This window comes from Gymnoscopelus microlampas (assembly GCF_963454915.1).
Source record: "Gymnoscopelus microlampas genome assembly, chromosome: 17".
In the NCBI taxonomy this organism is placed as follows: domain Eukaryota; kingdom Metazoa; phylum Chordata; class Actinopteri; order Myctophiformes; family Myctophidae; genus Gymnoscopelus; species Gymnoscopelus microlampas.
Genome location: NC_139954.1, coordinates 28,310,266 through 28,331,007, shown reverse-complemented (window position 1 = coordinate 28,331,007; position 20,742 = coordinate 28,310,266). Strand labels below are relative to the sequence as shown.

General features: G+C 44.0%; 3 protein-coding genes across 3 annotated transcripts; all 3 read left to right on the top strand.

Annotated features, from left to right (window-relative positions):
* Window positions 1-323: 323 nt before the first annotated feature.
* On the top strand, window positions 324-2,438 carry LOC311064395 (inactive rhomboid protein 2-like; the record flags this gene model as incomplete). The annotated part of the gene is made up of 1 exon (XM_084084225.1): window positions 324-2,438. The coding sequence occupies one exon, from the start codon at window positions 324-326 to the stop codon at window positions 2,436-2,438; it is 2,115 nt and encodes a 704-aa protein (XP_083940351.1).
* Window positions 2,439-3,854: 1,416 nt separating this feature from the next.
* On the top strand, window positions 3,855-6,086 carry LOC311064394 (oxysterol-binding protein-related protein 9-like; the record flags this gene model as incomplete). Its single annotated transcript, XM_084084224.1, has 1 exon — window positions 3,855-6,086. The coding sequence occupies one exon, from the start codon at window positions 3,855-3,857 to the stop codon at window positions 6,084-6,086; it is 2,232 nt and encodes a 743-aa protein (XP_083940350.1).
* A 988-nt stretch (window positions 6,087-7,074) lies between these two features.
* LOC311064392 (m7GpppX diphosphatase-like) lies at window positions 7,075-7,968 on the top strand (the record flags this gene model as incomplete). The annotated part of the gene is made up of 1 exon (XM_084084222.1): window positions 7,075-7,968. The coding sequence occupies one exon, from the start codon at window positions 7,075-7,077 to the stop codon at window positions 7,966-7,968; it is 894 nt and encodes a 297-aa protein (XP_083940348.1).
* Window positions 7,969-20,742: the final 12,774 nt, after the last annotated feature.

The following is a 20,742-nucleotide window of genomic DNA, read 5'->3' as shown; positions in this document are numbered from 1 at the left end:
TTACAATGGAGGATGACTGACGTGGTAGTACTGTCATCACAGATGACTGATGTCCATATATAGACCAGACAAACTCATCGACTCAGAGTTCTGCTGGCAGTCACATACATGTTCATATTGTGTCAGATTCGGTAACTGTAAGACATATTCCACTGGGAGTCACATGACAGCGATTCCTGAAGCATGAGGTAGGCCGTCTCCGGTTAAGTTCACCCCTGCAGCGGGCCAACTTACCACTTAGCTCGTTCATAGAGCTAAATTGGTAGCGGAATCAGGCAAAACGGCAGCTGTTTCTGCTGTGGATACACACAATCTCTGACAAGATGTTATCACAACGAGCAGAGGAGGAGAACAGCCAGGGAGACAGCCGACTGAAAATAAAGGAGCCACCCAGCTTAGTCATAGCTATCCCTCCTCAAGAGAAGCAGCGGGACACCGCTGGCCACAGCCCTGCTAAACAGCCAGTGAGTCCACCTCTGAGGATGAGCGAGGCCAGCCTCCTGGATAGTGAGGATAGCCTCCTGCCCGCACAGTCCTCTCCAACACCAATCCACTGGACTGTACGCATGATGACACTCTGTAAGAGTGCTCACAGGAGTACAGCCCACTGGTTTGGCGTTGGGGACGACTTTGAGCTGTGGCAGAGGAAGAGCCGGCATCACTGTAGCCAGCGCTTTGGCAAGCTCAAGGCCCAATACAGAGAGCCTGAGATGTTCACCAGCATCGATCAGGGCCTGGACTCACCAACAGCACACACGATGCCCAAGATCGTGGACCCTCTGGGCAGGCAGGAGCCAGGTGAAAGGGAGGGTCATCCCCCGCGGACCCCACATGCCACCCAGGTGGCTTCAGTCACCCTGGGAGGCAGTTCGCTGTCCACCAGCCAGGACAATGGTTATAACCGCTATCCCAACCGCACACAGGAGTCTGTCGCCCGCATGAGCATCCAAGCCACCTGCAACCTGCTGAATAGGTGTTATTGCCCACCGGACTCTAAGCACAAGCGTCAGTATGGGATGGGTGTGGTGGGAAAGTGGATGAACCGCCACTATCAACACAGTGTCAGCAGCCATGTCCAAAAGCAGCTAGACGAATACCATAGTTACAGGCCCTATTTTACATATTGGATCACCTTTGTCCACATACTAATCACCCTGCTGACTTGTTTTACATATGGCTTTGCCCCCATTGGGTTTGCCCAGCATTCTACTACGGAACTAGTACGGAAGAACAAAGTCTACTATGATAGTGTAAGATATACCCAGCAGGAAAACTTCTGGATTGGACCTCGTTCTGAGGACTTGATCCACCTGGGGGCCAAATTCTCTCCGTGCATCCGCCAAGACCGCCAGATTTTCAATCTGATCCAAACGGCCAAGGGCCTGGAGAGAGAGTCAGGCTGCTGTGTTCAGAATGACAACTCCGGTTGTGTGCAGACCCTCAGGTCTGAATGCTCAAAGATAATGGCCACCTTTGTGAAATGGAACAATGAGACAGTGGACATCCTCAGGTCCTCTGGCGCCGTCTGTCACCAGGACCCCAGAGTGTGTGAAGATCCCGCCTCGACAGAGCCACACACTTGGCCTGATGACATCACCCAGTGGCCAGTGTGTACATCCCCCCACAAGGCAAAACATACAGGCTACAGCCACATGGACTGTAACATTATAGGTAGACCATGCTGCATAGGAGCCAAGGGCAGGTGCGAGATCTCTACTAGAGAGTACTGCTCCTTTATGCATGGTTACTTCCATGAGGAGGCCACACTCTGCTCACAGGTCCACTGTCTAGGTGAGGTATGTGGCTTGTTACCATTTCTCAACCCCGACGTCCCTGACCAGTTCTATCGCCTCATACTCTCGCTCTTCCTCCATGCTGGACTGTTTCACTGTCTGGTGTCAGTGGTGTTCCAGATGACAATACTGAGAGACCTTGAGAAGTTGGCAGGGTGGGTCCGTATCTCCATCATATACATCCTTAGCGGCCTAACCGGTAACCTGGCCTCCGCACTGTTCATGCCCTCTAGAGCTGAGGTGGGACCAGCAGGGTCACAGTTTGGCCTCCTCGCATGCCTGTTCGTAGAGCTCTTCCAAAGCTGGCAGATGCTGGAGAAGCCATGGCGGGCTTTTCTGCAGCTGCTGTGCATCGTCGCCTTCCTTTTCCTGTGTGGCCTGCTGCCTTGGATTGACAACATCGCCCACATCTTTGGCTTCCTCAGTGGCCTTCTGCTCTCCTTTTCCTTCCTGCCCTACATTACCTTTGGGATGTTTGACAAGTACCGGAAACGCCTCCTCATCGTTGTATCCCTGGTGGTCTATGTTGTCCTTTTCGTCTCGCTCGTGATATGGTTTTACGTCCACCCCATCAACTGGCCGTGGCTGGAGTACCTCACCTGTTTTCCATTCAGCCGCAAGTTCTGTGAAACGTATGGCTTATAACACGATATACTGTACACTGACATGTCTGATATATGCTGCTAACAAGGGAACTATACTGTATATCTGTTACAAATTTAACTGCCTACTTTTATTGCTATTGTTTTTTAAATCATGCACCATGTATACTGTATGTCCTCTTTCTGACAACTGAAAATGATGGGAGTTGTACGACAAATAATTTCACACACTTTATTCATTGAATAATTTAAGTAAAAATATATTTTGTATATATTGAAGTGTATTTATGTATTTATGTATTTATGTTTATGTTTCAAGTTATTTGTGTTTATTTGTGACCCAAGGGGTCTGGCTTACATGAGGCTTTGTACCTGTTTTCTCCATACATGGGCATGCCCCCTTTGTCCTTAGGCCCCAGCCATAAAAGTCTGTCCCCCTTTCGTCCATACATGGGCATGTTTTGTACCTGTTTTCTCCATACATGGGCATGCCCCCTTTGTCCTTAGGCCCCAGCCATAAAAGTCTGTCCCCCTGTCGTCCATATATGGGCATACACAGGCTGACACGTCATGTGAAGTCCGGCTTATAAAAGTCTGTCCCCCTTTCGTCCATACATGGGCAGAGACACATGGGCATCTGCCGGGTCTGGCGGAACCAGGTCTCCTGGTCTTGTTTGTATTTGTTTGCTTATAAGTTATTAAGTCAAATCTAAGTTTTTTAATTGATTTGAAGACTTTCCGCTTTTTGTTGCCAGACCCAAGGGGTCGGGCTTACATGAGGCTTTGTATCTGTTTTGTCCATACATGGTATGTAACTTTGTCCCCCGGCCCCAGCCAAAAAAGTCTGTCCCCCTTTCGTCATAGAAGGAACACACGTCATGTGAAGCCCGGCCATTCAGATTTCAACCACTAGGGGCCTGGCAGTACCAGGTCTCCTGGTTCTAGTTTATAAAGTGGTCTAGGACTCTGGCACTAATCGGCTAATTAGTGGCAGTAATGATCTGCAAAATCCCAGTGGCAAAATGCACCCCTTCTTGCTGTTCTTGTTCTTTTTTTTCTTCCCTTATTTAATCTGCGCAACCCTCACACCTACGCCGCACCGCCAATCCGACCGATTGACGTTTGACGGTGTGATTTCACATCATCTTGGGTTGACCACGTTAGATCGACACTCAAGGGGTTAGAGTGAGCGACTTCATGCACTCCATATTCGGACATATTGGTCAACCCGGAACTCTATTATGGTCGTGGTTGACAGGATTTGTTTGGGTTTGATGTCATGCTGTCACAGTCAGTTTGACACAAGCCACACGGAACTCTATGGTTATGTCTGAGTCGTGGTGAACTCTATATATGGTTACGTCTAAGTTATAGTGACTTCTTAAACACAGACTCAGTCAATCTCCTCTCACTTCACATCTCTGCTCAAACTGTTGAAGCGTGAGTGTGCAATTCCATCATGATGGAGGGGCCGCTAAGCAAATGGACTAATGTTGTCAACCGCTGGCAATACCGCTGGTTTGTTTTGGACCAAAATGCTGGCTTGCTGTCATATTACACATCAAACGATAAGATGATGCGAGGCTCCAGAAGAGGCTGTGTACGTCTCAGGGGAGCTGTGATTGGCATCGACGACGAGGACGACAGCACTTTTACCATCACTGTGGACCAAAAGATGTTCCATTTCCAAGCCCGAAATGCAGATGAGCGAGAGAGGTGGATCAACCCCTTAGAGGGAACTATCCTCCATCACACCCTCCAGCTGAGGGAGGTTCAAGACCTTGACAAGAAGCTTGCCGAAGTGGACGCCTACTTGCAGATGCTGATCGACAAGTTGAAGCTCTTTGAGGAGATCAAGGACTGTATGGATGCATCACGCAGTAAGATTGACAATATAATGGAGACAACTTGCAGTATGGTAGAGTCCATTAAGCAATGTATTGCATTATCCACAGACCCTTCTCAAGTGTGTAAATCAGAACTCTGGCCCTGCACACTGTCCGTGGGTCCTGTAGTCATGGCGATGGACAGCCTACAGACCCCAACACTAAACAGCACAGGGAGCGCTATGTCAGGTCCCAGTAGTAGCGCCACCTTCCCCACCCGCATCTCCCTCCCCTCTCCCTCAGTGCCAGATGTCTCCTACTCCTCCAGTGAGGACGAGTTTTACGATGCTTCCGAGTTTGCCCAGAGTAACAATTCCCCCCAACACTGCAAACAGTGTTTTGGAAGGGGCAAGGTGGCGGTGGGAGTCCCCAAAGGATCTTGTTTGGGCAACGAAGACGTCATGTCAACACTTAGCACAGCAGTGCCAAGAGGCAAGGCAGCTGAAAGCCTCAAATGGTCTCCTTTGGGGCCTCCAGCCACCTTGCCCCTTGGTGATGAGAAAACAGTACTGAAACAACCCGAAACCAATGAATCGCTGAACTCACCCACATCCAAAGAAACCAAAGATACAGCATCATCACTCAGCAAATTCATATCCACCGTCTCCACAGATGCAGACCCATCCACATGCAACAGCATGACAGATGCAGATCCATTTGACAGCCTAGATGACCATGATGATGACACTGAGGAGCAAAAGAGTGTTGTCTTGCACCTGTTGTCTCAGGTCAGACTCGGCATGGACCTCACAGCGGTGGCCTTACCAACCTTCATCTTGGAGAAGAGGTCTTTATTAGAAATGTATGCAGACTTCTTTGCACACCCAGAATTATTTGTAAGTATCGCTGAGCAGCCGGAACCCAGGGAGCGCATGCTACAGGTGGTGAAATGGTATCTGTCATCGTTCCATGTAGGAAGACAGGGTTCGTTAGCCAAGAAACCCTTCAACCCCATCCTGGGAGAGGTCTTCTACTGCCACTGGGATCTACCCAATGAGACGGAGGAACTGGTGCTGCCCAAGGAGACAGTATCAGATGGTCCAATCCCGTGGTCGTCGCCCAACAGTTTGTGTTTTGCAGCAGAGCAGGTCTCGCACCACCCACCCATTTCTGCATTCTACGCAGAGTCTTACAGTAAGAAGATCCAGTTCAACGCTCAGATCTGGACTAAGTCAAAGTTCCTAGGGCTATCTGTAGGTGTCCACAATATCGGCCAAGGCTGCGTTTCATGTTTCGAACATGACGAACACTACATTCTCACTTTCCCTAATGGTTATGGCAGGTCAATCCTGACGGTCCCATGGTTCGAGCTGGGTGGGGAGTGTACCATCTCATGCTCCACGACAGGCTACAGTGCCAACATTATGTTCCACACCAAGCCTTTCTACGGTGGCAAGAAACACCGGGTGACTGCAGAAATCTTTGCACCTAAGGATAAGAAGTCTTTCTGCTCCATTGAGGGAGAGTGGAATGGAGTGATGCATGCCAAGTGGGCAACTGGGGAGAAATCCTTGTTCATAGACACCAACAAGATGGGAATCATTAAGAAGAAGGTCCGGAAGCTAGGGGACCAGCTGGAATATGAGTCTCGCTGCCTATGGAAAGATGTGACACAGAATCTGAAACTTAAGAACATCGACGCAGCGACAGAAGCCAAATGCCGGCTGGAGGATAAACAGAGATTTGATGCCCTGGAGAGGAAGCAGAATGAACAGCAGTGGGAGACGAGGCTGTTCCACAAGGATGGAGAGCGATGGGTCTATCGTAAGCCTCTAATGAAGAGATTAGCTTCTTGGAGGCACTAGGGAAGACAGTGACAAAACACACACACACACTTCATAAGAACTCTTTTGTAAACCACTTAGCCTTGGAATGACCGACTGATGATTGAATATGTACACAGCTTTCTTTGCAAGTCCGGTATCAAAAACAAATATGTATAATTACATTTAGTAAAGATGCTCCACCACCACCGTGCCGCACCACCCTCCCTCATGAATGAGGCTTATTGATGCCTAAGGGAATGCCCATAAAATCATTGAAAACATTTAAAAAAATATTGACAACAAGGCAGCCGTGCTGTCAGAATCAGGCTTGAGTCCCGTGAGTCGCCCTCGAGCAAGATGGGACAGCTGAGGGAGTTCCCATGCCAAGCAAAGCCTGCTTCATCCGACTCAGCGCCGACCGAGGATAGTAATGACTGTTTCCTCTGTCAACATGGTTTCCTCTTGTCCACTTGCCCTACAAGTTACTTTGATCAATATATAAATACACATTCTACTTTAGTTTCCTTGCTCAAATACAAGCACATAATTCCCAATGTCGATTATGTCACAATATCAATAGGTATTTCGTCAAAAATGTTGTTATATTTGTCCTTAACCAGCCCATCACACAGGTCCTTTCACACTGGGAGCGACACCACCTGTCCTTTCTGAGGTCTGTGTGGTTATACAGCACTACTCACTCATGTGAACACACTTTTGTACATGTCGCATAGAAAACACATGTCAACCCTGGCAGTGTGTGTGTGAGACAAGCACGAACATGACAGTTTCACAGGATCACTTCCGCTTGTTGCTATGCCTGTCGGATTGAAAATGAATTTCTAGGCGCGTCAGTCGCTTCCCCGCGAAAGTCTTACTATGTTATTGTCGTGTCATATTGTCACATTGCGCCACGTCATCATCAGCTCTATAAAACCGGGGTCCCTGGCTTCTTAATCTGTTTAATATCCACTGTTGCTCATTCTGATGTTGCAGAAGTTGACCTGCAAACACTTAATACAGTTTCATGGAACTACCTGTTGAAGAAGATGGAGATATCCTATCTGGTTTCAGAACAACCCGTGTTCTCAGAGATTGTGCACGGGAGAAGACCATATTTGTCCATGGAACACTGGCAGACCAGACGGCTGTGGTCCTGCTGGAGAAGACTCCCATCACAGAGGACAGCTTGGATGAGCTGTTCAGTGGTTCCAGGATGAAACTGGACATGAGAAATGACACCTGCAGCACTTACCAGCTGCAGCCCCCTGCCCATCTCAACAGGATCATGACCACAGTGGTGTGTCCCGCCACAGAGGAACATATGAAGAAGTACCAGAGTGGGGAGATGTATCTGGTGGAGGAGACAGAAGCAGACTACAACTCCATCACTCTGGCATACATTGAACAGCAGAGCTTTAGTATTCAGTGGATGTACAATGTTTTAGAAAAGAGGGCAGAGGCTGATCGGATCGTTTGTGAAGATCCAGACCCGCAGCTTGGCTTTGTGCTCCTACCGGATGTCAAATGGGACCAAAAACAGAATGACAACCTGTACCTGGTTGCAATAGCTCATCAGAAAGGCATCAGATGTCTCAGAGACCTGACACCAGAGCACGTTCCCCTTCTGAAGAACATCCTTAAGAAGGGAGAGGAGGCCATATTCCAGCGCTACGGGTTGCCAGCCCGGAAGCTGAGGGTGTACCTCCACTACCAGCCATCATACTACCACCTCCACGTCCATTTCACTGCGCTGGAATATGACGCACCTGGCTGTGAGATAACAAGGGCCCATCTCATCCAGAATGTCATCCAGAACCTCCAGTTGTACCCACAGTATTACAGAAGCCACACCCTGTTATTCACATTGAAAGAAGGTGACGGACTGCTCAACAAGTTCAAAGAGGCAGGAAGGTTTTAGGGTACATCAAGGGTCCCCAACCTGTGGTCTGCAGACCTCTGTGGTCCACAGACCATTCACTAGTATAATCCCCAATGCAATTTTTTTGATTTTTGTTTTTAAATTTCATACGAAAGAAGAGACTCATTGCTACAAAATTGGACCCAGCAGCTTTGGAAATACAGCTTATAGAATAATGTGAATGGGTGAAAAACCTACAGTACTTCCAACTATTCAATGACAGTAAACCTGTTCCATTACAGTGCACGACTGCACATCATAGCCAGGTGTGACATTCCTGCTTTTGTCTCAATAAAGGTCTATTGTCTCCAAATTGTCCACATTACTGTGAATGTTCTGTGTAGAATATCTGTCAGTTTGACTTGATTTCATAGACACATGTTTTTATTTGGATGAGACATAACACTGGTAATATTGAAACGCTTACCCAACAAAAGAAAATACAGATTTGGGAACGATTGTACGAAAGCGATTTTCACCCACTTTTTAACCTTGTAAACCTGTGATGTGACATAAACCTGATTCTGATTCTGAAACGATGGGGATGCTACTACCAAAGTGTTCAAAGGTGTTACACTAAGCCCAATTGTATTTTAAGATCAGCCATTTAGGTTAGTTTTGAGTCTGGGTAGGGAGGGAGTCAAGATCTTTAATGGGTTTTGGTAGGGCATTCCACATTCGATGTACTTTACTAAAGGCTTTACTAAATATGCAACTACTGTTATTTAGTAGTAGCGTTAATGTAATACTTTACGATAGTATAATAGTATCTGTCCAACAATTGCAAGATTCTGGATAAATATGTATTCCCAGATCATAAATGATTGAGACATAACTTCCAACTCATGAGATTGCACAAACATTACTCAATGCTACTGCATCTTCCTCAAGGGTCATAAATGGTAGGGTCAGGAAGGCATTCATGTATACAGAGGTAGCGAGGGCAGTGCTCTCAATAAGCCAATCTGTAATAAAGTTAGTATCCTGTTCTGCACGGGGCAGGCTCTGACTGGAATGCATCAATCAATCAATTACGATTAACACAGTGTAGGATCTGAATACATGGACATTAGAAACATGTAGAGAATAAATCAAGACAGGCTTTAGCCTGTGAACAGAATCTTTTGACTAAATATTATGTCTACTATTGACTTATTGAGAGCACTGACCTCACTATCTGTATTTACAGTATGAATGCCTTCCTGGCCCTGCAATTTATGACTCAGAGGAAGATCGATGCAGTAACATCGAAACGTCAGTCTTGTATACTTTGCACCTTAATAAAAGAGGCTTCAATTGTCCGAGCTCCTCCAGTGTCTTTACATTATGCTGTGTTGTCCTATAGTATTTGGACATTGCAAACAACTTTCAGAACTTTGTGCTAGACATACGTGTACTGTATGTACACTACAGTTGTTGACTGTAAAATACTGATATAGCTAATATTATGGCAAATGTTCTTAAAATGTTTATTGAGAAAAGTTTCATAAACCTCAACAACTGTAGGTAGGAAAGGTACGGGGGGGGGGAAGAGAGAGAGAGAGAGAGAGAGAGAGAGATCATTAATTGGATATTATTCAGACAGTTAATGGTCTGATTAGGGAATGAAAGCCGGCAGATGACTGCTATACAAATAAAATACAAAATAACAAAGGAAGGACGTAACCACTGGAGAAGAGGAAGAAAGAATGAAAGAACAGTAGAAAGAGCAAGAAAAGGGGATGATGGATGAGGGGAGCAAGCCGGCTAATTTGTGAGCGGCTGTTCACACCTCCGTGGCGACGAGGGCCCTGTAGCGCTGGCTAACGCTAACACTAATGCACAACACCTGGCACTGCTTTTTACTGGACACACACACACACACACACACACACACACACACACACACAGCTGGGTGGAGAAGATTGGAGGAAAAACTGCAGCTATATGATAACATACCAAAACAGGACTTAAAGTTGCTTGCCGTACATTTTAGTAGTCAGGAGATATCGGATGTCAAGACATCTTGGTAGAGGTCTTTAGCCTCACATGTTCACACCATCTCATGTCATATACTGTAGGCCCTATGCACGGCAGCCATATTGGCAAGAACTTGAGGCACTTCTTACGTGCTTCAGAGGTTTACTTACCAATGACACAGATTAAGGTTCAGTTCCATTCTGGTCATACAGAGTCAGGTTGTTGCATTATTGTGCATGTTGGCTCACTGGAAAGACCCTGCCACGCTAAATGGAACAGAGCCTTAATTAGAATCATTGATAACACCTGTGAAGGAAGATGTGGTCCAATTTCATTGCCAGAGAAAATCTCAGCCAAGCCTCTGACTGGCTGGGCTGTAGCAGTCCGTGGTTGCTCCGTGGTAGGTCTAAGGAGGTCGGTGTCTGGTCAAGTTAGTTAAATTATTTGCAGTGCTCACTTTTCAATAGTTGTGCCCCAGCCAGACGTTATATACGTATCTAGCCATCTAATCGTATGGCTACTGCGAGACTAGAGGAAAGTAAACTCACTTTAACTGACTCTGCCAATGTGCAAGCATTGACAGTAATCAACAGAATTAGCTGCAGCCTGCCTTTTTACCCTTCTGTAGTTTTTAACCTGTACAGGAAAAACAATAGAATGTCATATCAAGTAAAGCTTCAAATGTTTCTCTATGATGATGATTTTAACAGTGTGAGCTGGCTTGTGTCCGCAAGGCGGCTCCACTCCACACTGAATGCATGACGGTCTCATGGAGGTTGATCTACCTGCAGCTGGGATGAAACACAGCTACACACTGCTGGTGTTCATAACACCTGTTTTAGAAGCTCAATTATTGAAGATCTGAAAACCATTTTGAAGTGTTTCATGATGAAAAGACACATGACATGTCGGTTAATCTTTATGTGCTCACACTGAAGAACCAAATCACTGTATCTATTTTTTCCAAACACACTGTTACAAATTGTTACACTCCAAAGCAGTCTGTTCTGCACACATACAGTAGGTATACACACACACACACACACACACACACATACACGCACGCACTCACACACTCACGCAGTTTTCTGATTTCAGCGCCGCTGTGCCAGTAGCACTATTGAACAAACCCCCCCAAAAAATTAAAGGGTGTGCGTTATCGGGATTATTGGCCCGACAGTGATCAGGCTGAGTTCCGCAAGCATCACTGAAGTGACAATAGAGGCTATGCGTGTGACATCATCGTACCCGGAAGTTATGCGGGAACGCCAACTGAGTGGCAAAAAAACTACTTCCTGGGCTTGACAGCCCATACATCCAAACAGAAAAGTCCTATCTGATTGGATTAAACAACATTAAACTCAGGAAAAACAGGAGACCAGGGTTCGATTCCCGGGTGTTACACATGCTCGTTTAAATCTGGGAACCCATACGGTATAATAAAAGGAAAAACATATTCTAGCAGAATCTGTTTGGCGAAATTATGCTCATGTAAGCACGGCTCGAGAGCCCATTATTTTGTTTTGCTCTAAACTGAGGAAGCTACGTCTAGGCGGTGTCAGGACATATTTCTTTGCTATTGTTCTTATTCATGACAAATAAAGCAGATACTGTTCATCTACAACACATATTTGATCTGATTATACAAGCTTTTTGTTTTGTCTATTTAATCTGTCTGTTTGTCTGCCATTTTCATATCTCAAAAACCGCTGATCCCATTGTATTCACACTTCACAGGCGTATTACAGAGGACTCAAGGAAGATCAGTGTCTATATGGTCTATGGATGTCACAATTATAATCATAACATAATCATCTGATCTCAATTATTTGAGCTAATCACAATTATTTTTGCATAATCAATAGAATCAGAATAGAATTGAGGTACATAAGGTTTAAAATAGCTTATTTTTTCAATCGATTACTTCAATTAACTGTTGTTCCGAATGAATGAATGAATGAATGAAGGAAAGAATAGACAGATGTTTGAATTGTGTTAGTGTGGATGTTCCCTTTAAGTAGAATCGAGGCCAGGATCACTGTAGTTAGAGAAGCAGATTAAAGCAGCATTACATGTAATTATGAAATGGAGCCAACATCTCTGAGGGGGTGTGTGCGTGTGTGCGTGCGTGTGTTTTAATATGCAGTGCAGAGCCTTGCCCAGGGAATCGAGTTGAGTTCTCCATCTGGGAAATAAATGAATTAAAAGAGGAATTACACATCCAGGTCCTCAATGGGTTATCACTCTACCAAGCGCACACACACACACACACACACACACACACACACACACACACACACACACTTAGAGGCAAAGAAAAATAATGGAATAATGGAAGAGGAAATTGGAGAGAATAATAGAGGGAAAATGTGTTAAACTGCACATTTTTAACCTGATGTCGGAGAAATGGTATGACCTAGGGCTGGGCAATATGCAGTATTGATCATATTGATATCGTGATGCTAGATATCGTAATATCATGATATGACATACAGTAAGTGTTGTCTTTTCCTGGTTTTAATCACTTAACCACATGAATCCTGCGTTCCTATTCTGGGGCAAACATTGAGCGAAAATATCCGTTCTACAAGGTCACTACGCGACACGTGAGAGTGACGCCTTGTACTTGTAGATCGGCTATTTTCACTATTTTTGGAGAAATACTTTTTGGGGGAAATCATTGTATTGTCTCAATATCAAGGTATTGGGTTCTAGATATTGTGAGTTGTTTTCTGCCTACCTGATAGTCAAAGAGAAATGATAAGAAACCAATAAGTTCACACACTTGAAGGACAACATTATAGACCTATTGGTCATAATGTTTGAGTTGTTGATTTATCTGCAACCTTACGGACCTGTAACTCTGAGTGTACACAAATAGAACCAAATGGACCCATAAGGGTCCATTTGGTTCCATTTGTACACTCTCAGAATTATGGGGGTCCTTGAAATCAAAACATTTTGAGAACCACTGACCTATCAGACCGCACATTACTAAAACAAAAAGGCTTTAACTCACTGAGTGCCAGAATTATTTCTGGCTATTTCTGGGCAGTGCAATTTTTTTATTTATTTTTTTGCTTAGGAAGCGGGTTACAGCCTTTTTCAGTTATAAGTTAAACAAGGAGTGGATGGAGCTGCAAATCTTCAGATAATGATATCTTGGGTTCTGAACATTTATTTTTTTTTACTATTTTTTCAAAAACACGTGAAACACGTGATTGGCACGTTGCACCATCTCACGTTCTCACCATATTTGCAACTTCTGTGCAGATTTGACTTATCTCTCTCTCCCACTCAGACAGATACACAAACGAACAAACATTTGCCCAGAGCCGAGATGACACGCTGTCGTATTTATTCATCCGGTATCGACCGTTTTGATGTCTTTTCAATCATACGGTTCATCTCCATTTTAGGAGGAAACCACAGTGAATCAGCGGTCAGCTGTCTGATGACAACAGAACCATCAACCCAGACTGTGGTTCAGAACAGTTGCTGTTTAACAGTGGATAAACATTTATCACAAAGAGAGTGGTTGTAGTACTAGATGTAGCAATAATAGTTGTTGTATCACTAATGTAGTATTAGTAGTAGTAGTAGTAGTAGTAATAGTAGCAACAGTAGTACCCACACCCTCACACCCACACATGAACATAAAGTATTTAAAAACCCCACTTGAATCCAGACATAACTGATGAATGGACTGATATCAAATCTGGAAACTATAGGATACTTACACTAAAGGTCTGCCCCTTTCTGCATAATAAGAAAGCAAAGTTGGAGGTGGAAAATAACGTTACTGTTTAGAATATGTTGAATAAATGGATCAAGTTTGATTAAAAAAAAAACAGCTTGTTTAGCTCTTACATGGACTAGAACTGATCAGTTTGCTGATGATCTTTTTTTATACAATCAATTAAATTGATAATTAGTTCAAACATATCAGACAGTCTACATTTCCCAAAAGGAAATGCATGTATTTAAGTCAATCTGACCAGAGCATGGATAAAACATATCCCCACCGGCCATAAAAATGAATGACAAGAGGAGGGGATATCAAAAGCAGAGGCATGGATTTACCCCCAGCAAATCCAACCCTGGTAGCAGTACTAGTTGTTCTGGTAGTGTAGTTAGTGGTAGTAGTATTAGTAGTAGTTGTAGTAGTTTTAGCAGTAATGTATTAACTCATTCACTGCATCACAAGGATGACTTATGACTTATGACGACTTATAGTTTTTTAGTGGTTTTATAAAAGATTGCGCTGTTTTCTATCACCCGAGTGATCACATTCACTTTCTACTCACAAGGACATAACGTCATCCGAAGATTTCCGCCTCCGTCCACTTTCTGTTTAGCTTTTTCATGAAAACAGCTGTATCTTGAGTTGACATTTTTTGCCCCATTTCGCGAGACAAGCTATTTTCAATGTGCTGCTACAAGAGAAGGGTTGGATTATTTTTTCTCTGGGCGACGCATACATTTTCTGTGGCCAGTTGAAAAGGTAAGAAAAGCGTGCATTTTTGGCGATAGATGGTATATTTCACATGCTGCTACAAGAGAAGGGGCCATCGCGGTTGGATTGTTTTTTTCTCTGGGTGACGCACACTGATACCGGGTGTGTTTACAAATGGTCAGACAAGCGATCATAATGGATATACATTTTCTGTGAGCAGTTGAAAAGGTTTAAAAAACGAAAATTGCTGGCAGTGGGCAAACACAGCCAGAAATACGTTTGGCAGTGAATGAGTTAAATACCAATACCAAATACGTGTGTTAAGGCCCATTGCTAGTTGAAAGTGATATTAAAATGTATCCATGTTGTGTGCAAGAAACACATTTAAGTTACTTATTTTTTACTCTGGCAAAAATGTGAATGCACAACACACACACACACACACACACACACACAGGTCGGCAGTCTGTTTCCCATTGCCACAGCTTTTCCCGGTTCCTGGGCTGATGAGCTTTGATGTCATTAGAGTTGATGACATGTGACAGCGATGAAACCGGATAATGAAAATCAATAATGTCAGCTTCTTCTAAAGCCTCCAATTGTCAGTGTTTGTAAATCCCTTGGCTGGCCAAGTCAGGCCTCACTGTACACACACACACACACAAACAATATGCATGAGATCTGTGTACTGTAACTCCACACAGATACAAACTGAATATTGACTCTGACTTGTCTACCCACATACCAGCTTGACTCCTGGTTGCTCTGGAGCTGTGGTTCCCAAACATTTTCATGTCCATGACACCCAAATTGATACATATTATCGCCACAGACCACCATCTGAAAAGATTTAGTGCCAGGGACCCCAATGACAGAACATTTGTGCATGGTGTTTAATTTGTTCTGATTATTCAGAATATTTCATGATTTTACGTCTTTCAAAAATAGCATATCTGCAAGCTCACAATGCGACACATTGTGAGCTTGCAAGTATACAATAGGGTTAAAGTGGTTAAACAGATTTTGATGCCATATTAACTACTTTCACCTCACTTTGAGAACCACTGCTCTAGAGATGTTTGAACACATGATTCCGATCTCAATTATTTCTAAAATATTTCTCTATTTACTGCCCTCTGTTCTCAACCCTTCTGTATCACATTCTTGAGTGTGTGTGTGTGGGGGGGTACACAATAAAGGGTTTCTCTAATTTGTATTCAATTCAAGCATGCAGCTTTCAAAAACACTATGATGCTAGCACGCACCCGTGTACACGCACACGCAAGCCCGCGCACACACACACACACACACACACACACACACACACACACACACACACACACACACACAGATAGCAGGCTGGGCCTGCGTACACCGACCTTGTATTTACTTTAATTGGAGACGATGGCTCGGTCAGTTTACCTTCAGTAAATAGAAATCGGTTTCCTTTCCCAGCTTCAAATAACGATCAAACAAAATCACCACTGGCACAAGGCTTTCGGTTGGTGGACCGTGGACGTTGAATTCTTACAATCAAAGCACAAACAGACCCCCACTTATACAGCATGTATAACATTTTAAAAGCTTTTACCTACAGTACAAGGCAAAAAAACATGTTTGTTTTCACAAACATTATAAAGTTATAGAGAAAAAAGACTAAGTCAAATAGGATGAAGGGAAACGTCAGGACACTTGAGGGAAACGTCAGGACACTTGAGCTTGTCTGTCTGTGTCTGTGTCTGTGTCTGTCTCTCTCTCTCTCTCTCTCTCTCTCTCTCTCTCTCTCTCTCTCTCTCTCTCTCTCTCTCTCTCTCTCTCTCTCTCTCTCTCTCTCTCTCTCTCTCTCTCTCTCTCTCTCTCTCTCTCTCTCTCTCTCTCTCTCTCTCTCTCTCTCTCTCTCTCTCTCTCTCTCTCTCTCTCTCTCTCTCTCTCTCTCTCTCTCTCTCTCTCTCTCTCTCTCTCTCTCTCTCTCTCGTTGCTAGAATGAGTAGAACCGAAGACTCCTCAGCCGCTGGCCTCAGAGCAGCTCTTACAGTCGTTTGACCTCAGATGGAGGAGATGGGAGACGAGGCGACGACTCAAACGACAGACACAGCAAATTGATAAATAAGCCGCCGGTACCCCAGTCCACAATCCATTTCCTTTCCTGGCTATCTCGACCCAGCGTGTTCAATCCCACATTGCCTCAGTATAGCATCACATTGTAGCGGGCGCACGCACACACACACACACACACACACACACATCCAGCATGCCTCCTGCCCTATAGTCGTCCATCAATCTCTATCACATCCAGGGAAACGGCTGAATGAAATGGAGTTGGAAAGAGAAACTCAGTGACTCAGAGGAACCAACGTTCCAACGAGAAAGAAAGAAAAAACCCCTGTGGTACTTCCTGATTCCCAACCAGGTCCAAACTGCCTCTCTCTCTCTCTCTCTCTCACAGTGTGACTGGAGCTAATCTTGCAAACCACTGGACCGATCAGTGCCAGACTGTAAGCACACAGCCACAGAAGTACCTCCACTATTTTTGTTATTAATTATTTCAAATATTTAACTTTCATTTCCAAATGGAATTCAATGGGGCTCTGATTGGGCTGAAACCTTGCCCAAATTCTGAGTCATACATCATAGATTATGTCACAAGCGACGTCATACTGTAGACAATGACTGATGTCACCGGATGGTCACATGACGTCCAAGATCTACATTGGACCTACATGTATACAAATTTTGATTTAGTTTTGCTGTTGTTAATCTGGGAAACCCTGTTTTGTTCAGTTCATTCTAGTATACTCTTAGTTTTTTGGACGCTTCATTCACAGTGAAGGAATGCAACAAAAACAAAACTTCTCCATGAATTCAAGGCTTCACAGGGTGAGTAAGGGGGGGGGTTACAGTAAGTGTTCCTTTAAACCATTCAATCCGGGAACGCATCTGTCATTTTAGATTTATTTGGCTATTCAAAAATAGGAAGTCTAAAAGCTCATAGCGTGGCATCGAGTGCCGCGCTATGAGCTTGTAGATCTGCTATTTTTGAAAAATCTTGAAAATCTTTGAACATATATATTTTTAAAGCAAACATTTGTAACTCAAATCTTTACTTCTGGGGGTCCCTGGAACAAAATATCTTTATCTACAAGCTCATAGCACAGCACTCGGTGCCGCGCTATGAGCTTGTAGATCTGCTATTTTGGAATAGACTGCAGCACCATGTTCCCTCACCCGTATGTTCCCTCAAAACTAACACCCAATCCAAACACCCAAACCTCGAGCATAACCCTAAAAACTGACGTAACATAGGCCTGAGGGAACATGTAGGCAAGACCACCAACTCTATGCCCACTGTATCTCTCAGCCTGCCGCTCTTTTGTCTTTGGAGGATTGTGTGCTTTCGTATGCAAATAAATAAATATTGGTCATGTCGGTTCATTTTGCTGAGAGCTCTTTGACAGGCGCGTGTAAAAGTGGTGGTAGCCGCGCCAAGTCCATTAGACGGACACGTCTGAAAGTCACAGACACTGTAAAACTCAGGAACCACTTGTACTATGGTACATAAAGGGTGGCTCATTTGTCTGGAGTGGCGGTGTGTGTGTGTGTGTGTGTGTGTGTGTGTGTGTGTGTGTGTGTGTGTGTGTGTGTGTGTGTGTGTGTGTGTGTGTGTGTGTGTGTGTGAGGGGGGGGGGGGTAAACGGCGTATAACTCAAAGTATAACAGATGGAAATACTTTCTGCCTTGATGGATGAGCCGAGAGCTTTCCAAGAAATTAGATTAGTGACCACACCCCGATCTGTCCCTCCCTCCCGAGGTTCAAAGGTCAGGAGACCACCCACCCCCCTCTCTCGCAAAATACATTTCGTTTGAAGAGTGCGTACTGGTGTCAGGATTAGAAAAGTTATGTTTTTGTTAATAGCTCAAGATAACATTAAACATATCTTTACAATAATGAACAGCACCCAGAGAGCAGTTTGGGTTCAGTGCTCAAGGACACTTCAACATTATGCGCGGTGCAGGGCGTCATTTGGAGTTCCAGAGGATGGCAATTGCCACCCCCTAGCTTTCACATTTAACCTCCAAATTCAGATCTATTTCCTCCACCGTTTAATGTTTTTTGCAGATTCATCTGATTTTAGATCAACACGTTTTTTTTCTGCAACCATACATACATTTCATCACTTTAAAACTGGCCTCCCTATTTTGGGCATTACATTACAGGCATTTTTTATAGCAAAAATAGCAAATCTACAAGCTCACAACACATCACCACACATCGCGATGCGTTGTGAGCTTGTAGATTGGATATTTTTCCAGTAAGGCTTAAGTGGTCACTTTTTTCCAAACTCTAGTTTCTTTATGAAATTAAAGTTAGGGATCGAACCAAGAACGTAATTACCAAACAGCCATTCTACCTCCTAAGTCAGTGCCACATTATACATAGGATGGGTTAACAACATTAACAGATCTACAAGCTCTGCTATTTTTGCCTACAATAGACCACCGAAGTCTGACGTAATTTACGCATCCTTTGTTTGTCTACCTGGTTCGCAGTTTTCCACCCCCATTCTGAATCCCATATATGTATTTAATATCGCGTCAAATAAGAACTGTGTTCCAAAAATGAACAAATGACCACGGCAGTTTGACTCTTATGGATATGAAGCATCAAGTGACGGTGAGAAAAAAAAAATGTTACTTCCGCCGAATTAGTTACATTTTCGCCAGAAACAGACAGTTTCAGATATAAGTGACTGACTATCATAAACTATACAGAACCTCCTCCCTGACAATGTCGCCGAGACAGTTTGTTTATTTTTGGACCACAATTCTTATATGAGACGATTCTATGATGACCCAATGTTATTCTCCATAGCGAAATTACTTTACAAACCTGGGGATGAACGAGTGACGTCAGGACTTCGGTGGTCTATAGCATTTAAATGGGCCCACAACGGCTGCATAATTGCGACAAAAAACATCAAATAATAGTCATTATATCAGCCAAACCGATATATCGGTCAGTGTTCTATAAATGCGCGAAACTGAACAAAATGAGATGGCAGAGCATCTCAGCAGCAGAGAATAGGAAAAAGCCTATTTGATAACACATACAAAACATTATCATTATCCTTTTGTTACTCCCTTCTAAAAAATGTGATATGAATGACTAAAGAGACTTAATTTACATTCAACAGTGACTGCAGGACCAGCAGATAACAAAACAAACAGTTTATGTATTTGAAAAGCCTTTTATTTGACTTGTTAATTGTGTTTATGTGAAGGTACTAATGCATGGTGTTGTGATAATTGACTGGCTATTTCCAGACGCTACTGCAGACACAGGCTGTAATTATATGCAGTCCTGCATTAGGGTGTGGCTGGTGTGTGTGTGTGTGTGTGTGTGTGTGTGTGTGTGTGTGTGTGTGTGTGTGTGTGTGTGTGTGTGTGTGTGTGTGTGTGTGTGTGTGTTCATCTCCTTTGATCTGTGACCTATTGTAATTGGATAAACTATCTTTCAGACACACATCACACACTGAAACATGCACAAACATACATAAATCACGTGCACAATCTCTCACAACTACACATGCACAGAAATCCAGGCAGGCATGCACACATACAGTAGTGTATGTGTTGCATCCGTGCAGTGTGCGTGCGTGCGTGCGTGCGTGCGTGCGTGCGTTGCCCCAGGCGCACGCTCTCTCTCTCTCTCTCTCTGCAGGGATGGGCGTAGTCTTACTTCTTTTGTTGTGTCAATCACAATCGAGTGGTGTTACTTATGTGGAATATTTCAACATGTGCAAACACTCATATGTATTCACTTGTAGACACGCATGCACATATACACACACACACACACAAACACGCGCACACACACATGCATGCACGTACGCGTGCACACCCATACCAACAATGCGCAAAAACATTAATGCAGATTTCGGACATCAACTTTGATTAAAAAAAAGGGTGAACAAAAATTAAATGTCAACATAACATTTGTCACATTTTGTATGACAATGCAAATTTTACAGATTTTACAAATCTAAGCTGTGCGAAGACAAGTTGAAGAAAACACGTTGTAAATGTTGCATATAGTGACTGCTTTGTGTGCTGGCAGTCAGGGACAATTTTCCTGTAAACGTTCAAGGCTCTTCTTTATCGTTACATCTTGTGTACATGTACATATGTCACGGTCCGCTCCTCGGACCGTGGACTGTGACTATTATTTAGCCCTTGTCTGACCTTTTATGGTATTGGACCCTTTTGGCCACTCTTTCTGTTGTATTGTTCCCTGTTCTCCATGTACCTTTATTTTGTAGTGTTGTCGTGGTGTTTCCTGTCTGCCCTAGTTGTTGCTTCCT